General features: G+C 35.1%; 1 protein-coding gene across 12 annotated transcripts in view; it reads right to left on the reverse strand.

Annotated features, from left to right (window-relative positions):
• ERC1 (ELKS/RAB6-interacting/CAST family member 1) overlaps positions 1 to 17,657 on the reverse strand; it is a 554,385-nt gene that overhangs the window by 413,392 nt on the left and 123,336 nt on the right. For 7 of the 12 annotated variants that reach the window (XM_087855512.1, XM_087855510.1, XM_087855513.1 and 4 more), the window contains exons 5-7: positions 16,405 to 16,560; positions 15,066 to 15,158; positions 11,675 to 11,842 (exon numbers count right to left, since the gene is read on the reverse strand). In XM_087855512.1, the coding sequence (XP_087711638.1) occupies positions 11,675 to 11,842; positions 15,066 to 15,158; positions 16,405 to 16,560 (417 nt within the window). The remainder of the gene's footprint in view (positions 1 to 11,674; positions 11,843 to 15,065; positions 15,159 to 16,404; positions 16,561 to 17,657) is intronic. The other 5 variants (XM_045774774.2, XM_087855518.1, XM_087855516.1 and 2 more) reach the window with 2 other exon arrangements.

Genomic DNA, 17,657 nt, shown 5'->3' on the forward strand with positions numbered 1-17,657 from the left:
ATGCAAACTGGTGCAGCCACTCTGGAGAACAGTATGGAGGTTCCTCAAAAAGTTAAAAATAGAACTACCCTACAATCCAGCAATTGCACTGCTAGGTATTTACCCAAAGGATACAAAGATACAGCTTCGAAGGGGTACAGTCACCCCAATGTTTATAGCAGCATTACCAACAATAGCCAAACTATGTAGAGAGCCCAAATGTCTATCAACTGATGAATTGATAAAGAAGATGTGGTATACACACACGTATACATACACACAAACCAAAATGGAATATTATTCAGCCATAAAAAAGAATGAAATCTTGCCGTTTGCAATGATGTGGATGGAGTTAGAGTTTATTATGCTAAGCAAAACCAGTGAGAGAAAGACAAATACCATACAATTTCCCTCATACATGGTTTTTAAGAAACAAAACAGATGAACATATGGGAAGAGGGAAGAAAGGAAAAAAAAAGAGAGGGAGAGAACAGAGACAGACACCATAAGAGACTTTTAATGATAGAGAACAAACTGAAGATTGATGGAGGGATGTGGGTGAGGGATGGGCTAGAAGAGTGATATGTTATGATGAGCACTGGATGTTGTACGTAAGTGATGAATCACTGAATTCTACTCCTGAAACCAATAACGCACTGTATGTTAACTAACTAGAATTTAAATAAAAATTAAAAAAAAAAAGATTTTGTGTTTCCAATAAGTTCTTAAGTGAATGGAGGCTGCTGGTCTTTGAATCATACTTTGAATAGATCTCTTGGATGCTTTCTTATAATTTTTCTTTTCACACATCTTAGGCCCTCACTTCCATTTTTCCACTATTAAAATATACAACCTACTCTTTTCAGTCCTATGATGGAGAAGACAACAATAATTTAGATGCAGAATTTCACCTGCTGTATCATTTAAAAACATTATACCAACGACTAGAAGCAACTGATAAGCTCTACCTTTTATGATCTTTCTCCAAAAGTCTTCACTTTTATTGGATAACCTCAATTATTTTGAAGTTTTGATATTAATGGCACTGGTCCTATATGGTCTGTGCCAAATTCTTACATTGATATTTGATTGGGTTTTTTTCCTGTCACATTAATATCCCTTTTCTACTACTCTTTCTTACATCTCCTTCCTTGTAGAGACAATTTTGTTCTTTCTAGCAGTTCTTTCTATGTGATCCATAGGTAGTAAACTCAGTTTGTGTTAGTCTGAAAAAAAAAAAGTCTTTATTCTACTTCCACCGATGAACGATATTTCAATGGGTTCAGAATTATGAGCTGCCAAAGTTTTTCACTCTACCATATTCTCTCTTGCTCCTATTGTTGCTGTTGAAAAGCCTGTTGCTGGCCTGTTAAACCTGTGTAGGTAAACTATCTCTCCTCTCTGGTGGTTTTTAAAATCAGTTTATCTATGGTTTCACTGTGATTCATGGTAGGTGTGGATATCTTTCTGCTCAAGAATTATTTGCTCATAAACTGAAGGTCCATTCCTATCACCTAGTCAGTAACATTCTCAGCAATTACCTCTTCTAAAATTGCCTCCCATTTCCTCTATCCTTTTGAAACTCACATAAATATGTTAGATTTTTATTTCAACAGACTTCTCTTTAATTCCTATCTCTAACTGTGCCTTATTGCTTTTTGGATAATATCTCCTCAGATGTATCTTCTGATTCACTAACTGTCCCTGTAACATTCTCTAATCTGCAGCTAAACCACTATGTTGATCTTTCACTTTAGTTATTAGGTATTTCATATCTAAAAACCTTGTTTTGTTCCTTAACAACCTGCCTGGTATTATTTATAGTGTTTTGCCCTTTGCTCGCGTTTTAAATCCTTCCTTCATGTATTTGATATTGGTAATATTGACTGAGTGCTAATATGTACATGCATTAACTCATTTAACTCTCACAATACTCTATGAGGTAATGCTATTATTCTTCTCATAAATAAGGAAATTGAAGCACAAAAAGTATAAACTTACATAACAAGTAAGTGGCAAAGCCAAGACTAAAAGACACTAAACAACTATAGCTAGGCTACCTTTGTTACACTGCCTCAACAGTCCTAACACAACAGCCCAATAAGTTATATCTTCTTCTCCATTCTCAAGAGTGCTCCTATGCTTACTACTCCATCCTGTATTTTAGTAATTTCATTTATGGTCTCATTCTATTACCCAATATTCCTAAGGGTCTAATCACTCTCTTTGTTCTTACTTCTGATATTGGTTCAGGGTAGGTTAAATTCCATAGGTGATTAAGTAATTTGGGATTGTAAATTCATTCTAAGCAGAGCTCTCATCTGTGGGATTCTGCAGGGACTAAAGTCAGTGTTGACAGCAGCTGTGCATATTCAAACTCAAAGCTCCTAAGAAGACACCTTTCCTCCAACCCTAAGACCAGGTAAATCAGTGTCTCATATTGTCAACTAATACTGGAAGGAGGAATTTTTTCTAGTCAACTTTTTCCCAGAAAAGTCCTGGATTTACGCAGGAGCCTCGGTTACAAATACCTATCCCTTTAGTGCCAAGGTCTGCTACCCAGGTGTCACCATTAAATTCCAAGCCCCTCAGCTACCAAAAAGAATAACCCTTCAGAACAACCCTAGTTAAGAGTTCTTGCTGACAGATGTGTGGCATTGGAAGGGATGAGGAAAAACAGGGACATCTGCCCTGCCAGACAGATCAGCCAAAACAACTCTGAGAATCAATGTGCTAAATACACCATACCCAACATACCTCACAGTAGTTACACAGTCAGAATTAATGTTTTCAAACACCCATCAACTTGAAGAAAGAACTAAATTACTCTTAATCCTCAATTCACTTAAAACTATCCATGCAAAGTTCTACTGTTGTCTTATTTAATTATTTTCCATCCACATCCAATATCCATTCCTCATTCAATGCACAGCCATTCTAATGTGTGTGTTTCTGAATATGCATGTAACTTAGAAATACAGAGGCTTATTTTTATGTACATATGTGTTTTTAATTTATATGCATGCTATATACCTCATTCTGTCTCTTACTTTTAAAATATATATATCTATGGCCCTAGGAATACTTCTAGGTCATTGCTTTTGACTTCTACATAGTATTACATGGTATACATCCACTGTATTTTACTTATCTAACCCCTCTAGTAAAAAACATTTGGGCTGCCTTCAATTCCTTGTTCTATAGTGAATATCCTTATACATGTCCTCCTGTGGGCCAGTGGGAAATTCTCTCTAGGGAACACACCCAGGAATGGTATTACTGGAGCCAACTATGCCATCTATGTTCCTCTTAGCCCAAATCCTTACAAGCACTGAATATTAACTCATTTTCTAATTTCTACCCATTTCATCAATGGAATGTAGCATTCCATTGTCTCTGAAATTTGCAATTCTTTGTTTACTAACGAGACTGAGGATCCCATGCTACATTTATTTGTTAACCAGTTAGTTTCCTTGTCTATTAATTGTCCATTTAAATCCTTCTCTCCCTTCCTATAGTCTCTTTTTCTTTTTTTTTTAATCTTTTTTTTAATGTAAAGTTCGATGATTCATTAGTTGCGTATAACACCCAGTGCACCATGCAATATGTGCCCTCCTTACTACCCATCACCAGCCTATCCCATTCCCCCACCCCCCTCCCCTCTGAAGCCCTCAGTTTATTTATTTTTCTTACAGATTTATAAGCATCCTTTTTTTATTCTATATATCAATCTTTGTTATTTTGGGAGGCAGTGAAATTATCTTCTCCCAATCAGTCACACATCTGTTAACTTTGTCAGTAGTATTCTTTCTTGAACAGAAATACTTAAATTTGATGGTGTCACTTAAAGATATCTTACCTAAGATACATTTTCATTGATTAGCTTTATTGTTTTTCTCTTTCACAATGAGGTCTTTAATCAATATGGAATTCACTGTTTTATCTGGCACCAGGTATATAGCCAATTTTATTCTCCATATAGTATGTCAGTTTTCTAACACACACTTAATTAGCAAGTTTATGATGATGCTCCCCTCTACATACATGTCTAAACTCTATTTTTTTTTTTCACTGCTCTATCTGCTCATTCCTGTGCCAGTACTACACCATTCAGGGGTGCACTGATTGGTCTGGTTAGGTTTATGGCTCTGGAGTATATTTTCAGATCTATTAGGGTAGATCTCTCATCTTTTCCTCTTCACGTTAATGTTAGAATAGCTTTATTTGTCCATATAATTTTTAAAATTTTTCAATTGTGGTAAAATACACAAAACATAAAATTTGCCATCTTAACCATTTTTAAGTGTATAGTTCAGTGGTGTTCAGTACATTCACACTGTTGTATATTCAACATCCAGAACTCCCTTCATCTTGCAAAACAAAAACTGTACAATTTAAAAAAAAAACAAAAACAAACCTCTCCATTCTCTCCAACTCACAGCAACCACCATTCTACTATCTTTATGAATCTGACTTCTTTAGGTACCTCCTATAAGTGAAATGATATATCCTTTTGTGACTTGCCCATGTAAAACTTAAAGTAAAATGAGTTTCTAAAGAACTACTGCTGGGAATTTTCATTGGAATTGATGTATATACTAACTTAGGCAGAAATGATATCCTTACAGTATTAAATTATACCATCTACTGGTATCAATAGATTTCTCTGAATTTCTTTCTTTTTCCTCATATCCTCCTATAATCTTGGGCTTTCTTGCTCTTTCTACTTTTTGGAAAAACTTAAATATAAACATGCTTATTTATATTTGAATTTTTGATAAAGAGCCATCTGAGCCATAGGATTTAGGAGGCGATAGAGTTGAGACTGTTTAGCAATTTATTTTTCATAATGATTGTTGTTCGTGTTTTCTATTACCAATTGAACCTACTTTGTCAGATTTTCCAGAAATGTATTTGTTCTACCTTTTCAAGCTTATTAGAATATAATTATTTATAATTGTCATTTATTATTTTTAAATTGTATGGTACTAGTAGTTACTTCTTAATCATTCTGTAAGAGACGATCCTGTATGATTAACCTTTTTAAAACAACTAACTCAGCTTATTTTATCCTCTACTCTATTGATTGCTAACTTAGTTTCTATTACCCTCCATCTTACTATTTCTTTTGTTTTGATTGTTTTTCTTTTTTTCCTAGTCTCCTGATTTGTACACTTAGCTTATTAACTTTCATTCTTTATTGTTTTCTGATAAATACAAGAACAAGACATTTCCCTCTATACACCAGAGGATCAGTTATCCCACAGATTTTCTTTTGCTTTCTACTCTAGTCTTTTTTTTTTTTAAGTGGGCTCCACTGGGCTTGGAGCCCAACATGGGGGTTGGAGCCCAACATGGGGCTTGAACTCACGATCCTGAGATCAGGACTTAGGATGAGATCAGGAGTTGAGCGCTTAACCAAATGAGCCACCCAAGCACCCCTATTCTAGTCTCCTTTAACCCAAAGACCATTAAGTAGTATATTTTCAACACTAATCCAAAAGGTATGTGCACCCCTATATTTGTTGCAGCAGTATTTCCAATAGCCAAGATATGGAAGAATCTAAGTGTCCACCAATAGACAAAGAGATAAGGAAAACATGGTATATATACAATGAAATATTACACAGCCATAAAAAAGGATCACGCCATTTGAAATGACATGGATGAACCTAGAGAGTACTATGCTTAGTGAAGAAAGTCAGACTGAGAAAGCCAAACACCATATGATTCCACTCATAAACGGCATCTAAAACAATGAATAAACAAACAAACAAACAGAATTAGACCTATAAATACAGAGAACAAACTGATGGTTGCCAGAGGGCAGGGAAGTGGGGGGTTAGGCAAATGGGGTGAAGGAGAGTGGGAGATACAAGCTTCCAGTTATGGAATAAATAAATCAAGGGAAGAAATGCACAGCATTAGGAATACAATTATATTGTAATAGCAATATAATGGGCAGATGGTAGCTATTCTTGTAGTGAACAGAGCATAATGTATAAACTTGATAAATCACTAAGTTGTATACCTGAAACTAACATAACACTGTGTGTCAACTATACTCCCCCCAAAAAAGTACTACATTTTCAGATTCCAGATTTATTTTAGCTTTATGTTGCAATTCTTCATTACTTATTTCTAATTTTGCTGCATTAGGGGTCAAAGAACACAGTCCCTGTGACTTTAATTCTTGGCAATTTTGACATTTCCTCTGTGGCCTAGTACATTTGATTTTTAGGACTATTCAGTAAGATCTTAAAATCACTGCATATTCTCTATTTGTTAGTGCAATACTCTACAGAACACTTATTTGAGCTTATTGACGTTACTGAAATTTTCCAAATTATTTTTTTTGTTTCTTTGATCAAGTTCTTTTTTTTTTTTTCTTAAGTATGTAACATTGCTCTGTGTACTTTATAACTTGTTGGCTCAGTTGGTTAAGCATATGACTCTTGATTTCGGCTCACAAACTCAGGGTCATGATATCGAGCCCCATGCGGGGCTCCACGCTCAGCATGGAGTCCGCTTGTCCCTCTTCCTCTGCTCCACACCTCCTCCTCTCCCTGCTCACACTCACTCTCTCTCTCTCTCTCTCAAAAAAAACCAAAAAAGATAATTTAATTAGTGGTGCCTCAGTGGCTCAGTCGGTTAAGTGTCCAACTCTTGACCTTAGTTCAGGTCTTGATCTCTGGGTCATGAGTTCAGGCCCCCTTGTTGAGCCTACTTTTTAAAAATAAATAAATAAATAATTTAACTAGTGTTGAAATAAATCATATTGGGAAGACATATTTTCTTCATATACCTTTAATTTTTTGAATTTTTTCTATTTTTTATTTTTAATTCTGCTATTTTTGTCTTATGCTTAACTCTTACTAACAACACATTCTGTATCTTATTTTTTAATCCAACTGAGGTTTGTATTTTATTTTTTTAAAGATTTCATTTATTTATTTGACAGAGAGAGAGTCAGCCAGCGAGAGAGGGAACACAAGCAGGGCGAGTGGGAGAGGAAGAAGCAGACTCCCAGCAGAGGAGCCTGATGTGGGGCTCGATCCTGGGACTCAGGGATCATGCCCTGAGCTGAAGGCAGACGCTTAACGACTGAGCCACCCAGGCACCCCGAGGTTTGTATTTTAATCTAAATTTAACTTATTCACATATATCGCCTTTCCCATTATTCACACCATTTTGGCCAACGTTGTTCATAGTGTCTACATACCTCTTGTTTTTCCCCACCCCCTCCCCTATTCTTTTTTATTCTCCACTAGATAAATTGAGTTTTATGAAGATTTGAAACTTATGCATTGTTTTTATTCTCCCAGCATATTAACAGCCATACGTACACTTTTATTTTCCTGTCATTTTCTTAAGCTTATCATTATCTGCATCTCCTCAAGTAAGACACTGCCCCATCACCACTGTGAACAATGCCAACTCACCATGTGAAGCTGGGGGACTAGTGGTGGTAGGCAGGAAGCCCCCAAATCTGAGAACCTCTGGTGTAATAATATGTATCTCTAACTCTGCCAACACTCTTTTTCTGAAGTGATCTTCTACTCAGGTATAAGTAATGTGGAAGGAGAAGCTAGTCAGGCCACTTTCACAAGCTGGCTTGAATACCACACCAGTGTTACACTATAGCACCTGCCGCCACCACTACCCCATGACTCATTACAGGCTAAGCACTGCTCAGAGTGGTGGTGGAGCAATGATCCACCCAGAACAGTAAGAGAGAAAGTCACTGAAAAAAAACCCAAACCACCTCATGACACCAAATCCTCTTTTATTCTGAGCAGTTGTTTCATATATATACATATATTCAAATTCCTCACAGGGAAGCATTATAGCATATGACCAAGAACATAAGTTTTGGAATTTCAACTGATCAAACTCTGAAGCCCAGGTTATCACACAATAACTCATGTAACCTCAATCTCTCCGAGCTTCAGTGTGCCCATCTTTAAAATGTTATGGCAATTCTTATTTCTTCGAAGAGTACTGCAAGGATTAACTGAGAAAACGAAAGTATACATCCCTGCATGACACACAGAAAGCAGCCAATGTTAGGTATTATCAAATATGTTTTATGAATTATGGAAAGGCTATATGATCTCTAAAACGCACTTCAGTCCTAAGGATGTATTACTAAGTGTGCTAAGGAAGTCAAAACTCCAGCTTGAAGAGCACAGCACTACTGGGGCACTGGGTTGGGAAGTAGAAGGTGCATGGCAAACAACATCCAAGTTCCAGTGCCTAAACATCCTAGAGCCAGGGCAGTTCTTTACTTTGTGCTGGATCAACTATGAAAGAAGAACCGCTTCCTGTAAACTGTCAGTAAGATATAGATGATAATATTCACCTATAATAAATAGAATTCTAAAATTCAATGTCCTAGAGAAGAAAAAATTGTACTACTTTGAGGCAGTAAGGTCCACTATTTTACTGACAAAATCAGCTCTGCACATTGAAAACTCAAACAGAAAATAAATTCATTTGTAAGTCCACAGTATGTCATCAAGACTTAGAAACAAGAAAGTGGGCATAAAATAGGAAACGTCCTGAAAATATTATAACCAATATTGAAAGTCCTAGAGTACTAGTGAGATTGGCCCCAAGTGCCAACCAAAAGTCATATGCTAATTAAAAACTTCACATAATTCCCCACAATGAAAGCAAAAAAAATACTTATCTTGCCTAATCCATACCATTAATCTAAGGATCACATAAGACAACAGAGATCAAATAAAATAAAAGTGCTCATAAACTGTAAGGTAAGTAAAAAAATTTGAAACCCATTGATATTTAATATTTCCCTCTAAATTCAGATGAGAGCTACATAATTAAACACCTATTCTTGCCACAACAACCTTAGGAAGTTGGTACTACTATTATCCCCATTTAAAATGAGGAAATGAAGGATTAAAGAGGTAAAGTAATTCATCCAAGGTCACATAACTAATAAACATAAACAGTTGCATTCAAATTTAGGTCTGACTCCAAATCCCGTACTTTTAACCACTATGTTACTAAATCCAGACCACCTCTGTGAAGATCAACAGATTAAAAGAGATGTTCACAAAATAGGAGTAATTCCAGAAATACTATGTATTGTACACTGCCCAACACAACAGGACTTCATTCCCTGGACCATGAACAAGAAGAAAATCAGGGCTTTTCTCATATCCTATTTTTCCTTAAAGGACTGTTATTTATTTTTTTTAAAAATACTATTATTTACTTATTTCAGAGAGAGAGAGAGAGAGCACAAGGTGGGGAGACAGGCACAGGGAGAAGGAGAAGCAGACTCCCCGTCAAGCAGGGAGCCCGATGTGGGGCTCGATGCCAGGACCCTGAGATCACGACCAGAGCAGAAAGCAGATGCTCAACCGACTGAGCCACCCTTAAAGGATTTTTAAAAACTCCTTGATCCATGTTCTTTTTCATACATGCTTAATTTAGTGATGTGAGAGTTAGATCAAAGTCTAGGACAGCTGCAAAGATGAGGACAATATCAGTTAAGAGCAAATTATAAAAATATATAAGAATTATCATAGAACTGGTTCAAACTGCCTTTTACTGGGCTCTAACATTAGAAAGATGTTTTGGAAAAAGTGACTCCAGTCAAATGTCACCAGAGTAATCTGAGAAAAAAAAAAGCACATGCTAATAACGCGACTTGGCATATCACATTCATATAATTATCCTACACTGAAAAGATTGTTGGCTTTTACACTGCTATCTTTTAGGATGAGATGGTCATACTTGAGCAGTTGTCCGAGTGACTTTTAGGAGTAATTACTGAAATGTTACTCCCACATGGCTAAAAACAAATATAAGAACCATTCAAGAATGACCACAAATACAGTCTTTACTCTCTATGGTACAAGAAATCAATCACAAGCCCACTTGTGTGAGACCTAGCGAGTGAGACCAGTATTTGAGAGGGGTACAAAGAAAAGGATGGATTGCCAAGAGGAAAAAAGTCATTTATTAGACTGTGACACCTTTTAAATGTTTGCATTATCATTAACCAACTGCCTGGTTCTCTGATTCACACACCTGCCACCTCTAGCCAATGTTATGGTCCTAAACTTGGAAGTCGGCTCACCTCTAAAACACTGGCACCCTCTTCTGACCCTTCTGTAGTACTGCATGCACAACAGTTACCGGGGTGAAACTCTAATAAAGGTGTTAAGTTAGTAACTTTGCAACATTTTCCAGATAATTTTATATTTGCAATTCCCTGGATGAACATAAAACTAGCTGAATAAAAATACGAAAGAGCATATCTTAATAAAATGTATGCCAATGGAAAGAAAACCAACCGTGTTCACTTAGTATTTTCAGTTTATATATATCCGCTGATTTTAATACAATAGCTACAATGATGACAATAACAGACCAAGGCTTTACTGTGTGCAATAAACTAGTTTAATCCTAACAACAACCGATGAGGCAGACACTCCTCTTCATCTTATAGATGGAGGGAGAATGAAGCACAGCGAAGTTAAATAACATGCCCAGGATCACATACCTGGTAGTAAGTGGTAAAGCTGAATTTCAAACTCGGTAATTATGACTCCAGAGCCAAAACCTAATTTTTATCTATAATATCCCTGTGAGGCAGAATGAGGTTGATATCCTGATAATAAGAAACACGACTGACAGAAAAAGTCTAAGTTGTAAGGAAAATTACAAATACATCATCCAAATTTCTCATTTTCAACAAAGTCCCAAACTGTACAAAAATAAAATATTACATGAAAGAGTTTTGGTCATTTCCCCATTCCTCCTCACTTGAAGATTCTCCTCTTCTGGGTCTATAATGTCTTTATGCGTTCTTTTTATTTCTCATTCCTCTTTTCCATCTAAGTATGCCCTATTTACCTATCCAGTTCTTTAAAAAAAAAAAAAAAACTAAAAAAAAAAAAAAAAACTTTATGCTTCAGTTTTCTTCTATAAAGCAGAACTACTTACCTATTTCTACCTAAGTTCCCTATTTCACTAGACCTTTAAAGAATATTTAAGACAGTAAATCCAAATAGCATCATCAATTCCTTCTCTTTGATCGTTACAAATATGATAGATTCTCATCTGTAAGGAATTATTTATAGGTATTCCTACCTATAATCAGGGCTGACAGGCTAAATAATCTCCTAAGATTTCTAAAAATACTAACTTCATTTTCAAACAGGATATGAAGGCACACTGTCTCATGATCTGTAGTTCAAAAAAGATCTACCTAGAACATTTCTAGATTTTGCAGTTTGCCTACATAAAGCTAGTCATAATACCAAAAATTGAGAACACTTAATAATCCAAACACAGGGTAACCGAGCCAACTGCCATTTACGACAAGAAGATTCACCATGGGTGAGAACAAAAGATTCATCTGGATTTCATTTTTACAACTATCTTTACAACATTTCATAATGTTAAAGTATACTTAGAAGTACAAACTTAGGGAACATTCAAAGAATTAAAAACATACATAAACTGCACCAGATTTGATAAATCTAAGAACTGACACAAAATAGTTATATTTTAGTACAGTAACTGATCACATTGCTAAAGAATTATTCATTACATTATTCATATCTCCCAAATCTAAGTATAACAAAAACAGCACAGGTGATACACATGAAAAGGTGCCAAGGAACTGACTCCCTGCCAATGCCAGAATTATTCTTACCTCAGTCTGCAGGATGGCAGCCCGTTGTTCTTTAGCAGTCAAGGACTCCTTCAGCACTTCAATGTGTTGCTTACTGTCTGAGAACTGGTTTGTGAGTGTTTCTAGCTTTGTCTGTAGGGCTAGTAGTTCTGTGTCCTTTCTGGACAGTTCCTGCTTCACCTGACCAATCTAGATAAGAAAATAAAACATTGTAAGGAAAAAAGAAATGAAAACAACCACCTCTGATCTGGATCTTTGACAGATCTGAGTCACAAAATATGAAACTAAAAACAGCATTAGTTTTATGACAAAACATAATTCATCTTTTTCCATCATCTAATCTTGGATAACCACCCACCACAAAAAAAGGGGGGGGGGTTTCAACAATAGGGGAAATTCCAGTTTTCATTTACTGTGTCTCCTAAACACTCTTCAAAATCCCTTAGAAAAAGAATAGAGGGAGAAAAATCCCAATTCAATTAGATTACTATGAGATAGCAGGAAGCATCTGAATACCATTGTGCTGATCAGTTTTCATTTTATTAAGTAAGACCTCTTAAAACATAAAAAGCAGAATTAGTGTAGATGTAAAACAGAAGAGAGAAAGAAAACCTCCTAGCATTGCTATTTAAAGTTAAATTTGAAAGCTGCTGCTGGTATACTGTTTATTTTTTCATTCACAACAAAAGTTTACATAAAATCCTTATCTTAAAAAGCCACCTTTAGTGTTATGAGGCATTATAAACCTGTGCCTTTTAAAAATCACGTAATTTTGATGAGTCAGGGATAGTGACCTTAAAAAAGTTTCCACCTACAAAGCTGTATCATCTACAATGTCATACCAACTAAATGGATTAAAAGTATATGACTTAAATGCATAAAGGCTCACTCTGTAAGAACTGACATGTGTAATTTGAATCTGAATTAATGACAGAGTAATCCATTAGTCAAGAGGAGCCATTCATTCTCCAATAAATTAGTCTCATCTTATTTTATTTTATTTTTTTTTAGTTTTTGTCTCATCTTAACTTAAAAAAAATTTTATTTCAAACACCTCATTTACATTTCTACTATGTCTCTAAGAATCTTCTAAATAGTCTCTTATTCTAAATGTACACCAAATAAACAAAAATCAGATTTGCTTTTACATTCTGTCTCCTGCCTAGCAAGGTAGCTGTGCACTAACAGATTAATTACTGGAAGTGTAAATCTGACTGACAAGTCAGTAATTTCAGTATTACTGATGAAAGTTCTTTGTACCTTTTTTTCATTGAAATGTATCTATAGTATTTTCACTATAATAATCTTAGGTATAGGGACAATTTTGAGAACAATTTCCCATGAGGAAGTATGAAATAAATATTACTTAAATTAAAATTAGACTTTTAAGGAGCACTAAAAATAAATGTCTAATTTACTCTTCTTGTTTAGCAAGAAGATAAGCATTTTCTCAAACGCATGAAAATTCTATTTGCAGATTTAGTTATTCATTCATTTCACAAATATTTCTATATGCTTGCTGTATGCAAACTACTTGAGGATACTAAGAACATCAGAGGAAGATGACTGTAAATGGCAGCTATCTTCATCCGGTAATATAAATATGTACCCTGGAGTTACCACATACTGTAATGCAGTGGCATCTTTCATGACACCCCTTTTCCAACAAGAAGCACATATTTATATTATTCCATCCTTAACATTCAGGTTGCACTAAAAACACACTTGTTGTATGAATTCAGGAGAAATGTTTAAAATATTATCACTTCCTCAACTAAACAACTACTACAATTTAAAGATTACCTCCAATCACATGGTTAAAAATAAGTATAAAGTCCCTGTTTCCTCAACATCTACTTAATTAAAGAATCTTCAAATGATGCTATTTTTACCATAAAGACTGAGAAAGGGAAGAAAATATTCTAAATGGAAAGTACAGTTTAGAAGCACACATGTTCCACAAATTTAGGAGCACAAGGCTTTGCAGTCACTCACACCTGAGGATAAGTGTGTCTGAGTACTGACCTCCCTAAGCCTTAGTTTCCTAATCAGTAAAATGGAGAAAGTAAACTGACGCTACTGTACCGTTGGAGATTAAATAAAATAATGTACGGAATGTGCTTATTAGCCTGTTGTCCGAAACAACAAAGAAATATTTATAATAGCTAAGAAAAAAAAAGTAAAGCTATGTATCAACTACTCCTCTAGAAAATACACAGTTACCATAAACCAAATCAGTCCCTTTTAGACAAAATATTTCACTTTACTATCTGTACTCTAAAGGGGTCCATAAATAGCAAAAACATCAAATTAGCACAAGTTGTTTTTTTTTTTTAATGCTGCATTCCTGTCTTACCCCACAATTATTTTCAGAAGCAGCTTTTCCTGACATTTGTGTGACATCTGTGCACATGGCCTAGTACAGGGCAGAAGATTGAAGAGCTCACCAGCACACTTCTGGAACCAGATTGCTTGTGTAAAAATCAAGCTCTACCTCTCCCGGCTGTATCACCTGAGCACCACTCTGCTGCCTCCATTTCTGCGTCTATAAATTGGGGTTGGGTGATATACCAACCTTAGCAGGTTATAAGTGCCTGAGTATTAGCTATTATTTTTTATTATATTTTGAAATGGAATTTTAAGTTCTTTAGACAGAAGATTAAACTAGATTTAGAGACTTTATGTTTCATGCTAATCCTAATTTACTAGATTAAATAAGCAAATCACTTTCTATACACCTGTTCTAAAAACGGTAACATTTGTTGGAAAATCACCTAACGGAGACTTAAAGATAATACATATGAAGTTAAAGCACTTTACTCAAGAATTTCAAATTCTAGAAGAGTCGATCTTAAAAGTTCTCATTAAAAGAAGAAAAATAATTGTGACTACGTACAGTGATGGATGTTAACTTAATTTGTGGAGATCATTTATACACACACACACACACTCACACACGTATATACACATATATCATCATGTTGCAAATCTGAAACTAATATAAAGTTATAAATCAATTATACCTCACTTTAAAAAAAAAGAATTTCAAATTCAGATAATCACTAGAACCTAGAACATCTTCATATTCTTATACCAAAGAAGAAACAGAGATCACCATTCATATAAATCAACAAGTATCTACAAAAGGAAAGGAGAAAAAACACGCTCTGAAGTACCATCCATACAGTGACAAAAGCAACAATAAAGAACCAGAACAAGTGAGGGGTCACTGCACACAAAGTGACATATGGGTCAAACTGGTGAACAGGAGTCGGTTAAAGAGCAGAGCAGGCTGGTTAGTGCTAGTATTGGGCAAAGCTGCCAACCAAAGAGAATGAAAATATAAGCCACCCAGAAGCCAGAGCCAGCAGGGTCCCACTGTGGGATCACTGCACAAAAGAGGAAATCTTACGGCAAAGACCTCAGCCTGAAGACCAGCCGCTCTCTTTTTCAGCTCCTCCCCTTGAGCCTCTTTCGAACTTAGTTCCTCCTTCAGTTGCTCTACCTGTCACGACATTGTTATTCTTTTTCACTTATGTGTCAATTTAAGTCTTATTATCTGCTTTTTAGCCACAACAGTAACTGGAAATAACAATAACCTATATAACACATTCAAATCTGTTCCCCTAATTCCCTCTTCAAAGCACCCTAGATAGTTTCTCTGTTCTCACAGGGGTGTTTTAATGGACTTAAATGCACCAATCAGCAAATGAAAAGCAGACTGTATTATAGTATATTTTCTTCTCAAATTAGGGTGGAAAATACAAAATAATAGAAAGTTGAATATGTGAATTTTTAAGTTCGAAAATTAACATAAATTTTCTGTAGTCACTATAACAGACTCTTAAAATAATAAAGGAATATTCTACTGACTTTTATGCCAGGTATGAGTACCACAGCAAGAAGCTAGAAACTGGAGAGGCAGTTAGGATAATTGTGTATCATTCTTCTACAGTCTTCTGTTCTGAGAAACTGGGGAACTAATATAATTGGGATGCAAGGGGTACTTATTTTCTAGCTAATATTTTATAATCACAATTATGATTTTTAATTAAACCAAAACAAATCTGGCAAACTGCTAACTATAATAAACTAGATCCTCCAATTTGCCTGAATAGTTTATAGAATCAAACTAAATGGCTTTGGATCTAAGGAAAAAATATTGTGACTGAGTTTCTAAATATGAACTGACATGTCTCACAGATATGTATCTTACTGTAGATATATCTGAACATGGGAAACAATAAACCTGATAGAAATGGATCTTCTCCAAGGGATAGAGCAAAGGGCTTTTCCTTATGGAACTGTATTTGAAGGGAATATAGGATATTATTTAAGCCATTTCAGGGGGATAAAAAATAAAGGTGAGGGAACTGGGTTCAGCCTCTTCGGGTTTGACTTTTAGAATACTACACAAGAGTTAAAGAATTTGGTGTCTCATGTGGTGAGAAAAACTCAATTGGATATAATTTTAGTAAATCACCTCAGAAGTACTGATAGATATAAATGTTAAACTGTGACAATACCTATCAGCCTCATAGGAATAATTTTCTTTTAAGTGAAAACTTGAAATAACGATACATCAGTAATTCTGACTTTAGTTCTGGGAAAGTTCCATTTGAAAGAATTCTAAGTATCCTCCCCTGATGTCTGCTAAAGTAATGTGAAGTTCTTCATCATCACTAAGGAAATAGAAATATGCATCAATATCTCAAACGTCTTTTAAAAACTACAGTATCACACACCATTACCTTATTTTTCATAAATTTAGAATGGCTCCGATAGACCTCCATTTGTTTCATTTCTTCCTCCCGCTCTTCAGTACTCAAGGCCCCATTTGATTTCAGCATCTGAATTTCCTCTTCCAAGTCTCGGAGCCCACGCTCCATAGAGGAAATTTTTGAATCCTGAAGACAATGGAAGATTTAAACATTAAAGTATTCATAAAGAATCAGAGAAGTTGAAAAACTCAGTCTTTACAGATGGTGAATTTAATAAAGATATAGAAATATGCAGGAAAACTGCTGTCTAGTATTTGGTGCCTTGCTTCTAAATTATATCCTTTATGGCCACTTGGGTGAAAGGAGGAGAGTTCACATCTAGAATATGATTTTCTTCTCTGTCTCTTCCTCCAGTTCACGCCTTTCGTTTAAAGTTTAAAGTTCTACTTTAAAAAAAGTAGACGCAATGGAACGCTGGTTAAAGTTTCTTTGTACTTCATGGTCAACAAACTTCTAGGGAAAAAATTTGTAATATTAACAGAGAAACCATTCCTAGCTACTCTATCATTCTACTCTAAACCTAAAAGGTTTATTTCTGCTCCCAAAGGAGGGAGAATAAAAGTGTTTCAAAGACTTATGCAATAATGTGTATAACTATATTTGCAATAAAGATTTTATAGCATCCCATTGTAAGAATAACAAAGGGATGAATAATTATGCTAACAATTACAGTTTATCACATTACTTATTCTCTATAGTTCTCTACACATTTTAAGTATTTTGAAATAATTTTTTTTAAAAAATCACTGTCCTTATAAATCATCATCTCCACAAATAACACCTCCCAGTAGAATATTCTTCTATGTTCGATTTCTTAGTTTTGCTTCTCACAGTATCTAGTTTATCCCCTAGTTTACTTTAGATGTTATCAATTGAAGAAAGATCATTTTAGATGTCAATTACAGAAAAATTCCTCCATAGAATGAACACTTTTATATCTAGAGTTGTATATATTTATTTACCTAAGAAATAAAGTACAAGCATAAATTAAGTATAGCTTAATTTTATTTGAAATTTCAGAGAAACCACTCCTTTAGAAAGTAATTTTGAAATTACTTCCCTCTGCACTTTACCTCAAAGATTTCCTGACTGACATTCCTTGCTATCGTAATTCTTAGAGCATGCAGATAAAAGTTAAAGAATTTATCACGAGACAAATACAACTAGCAATTTTTAGGTTCAGGGGAGAGAAAAGGGGGATGTACTCCCTGTTCTGTATTGCA

This window comes from Ursus americanus, chromosome 25 (assembly GCF_024610735.1).
Source record: "Ursus americanus isolate L20-20 chromosome 25, mUrsAme1.1.p, whole genome shotgun sequence".
NCBI classification, from domain to species: Eukaryota; Metazoa; Chordata; class Mammalia; order Carnivora; family Ursidae; genus Ursus; species Ursus americanus.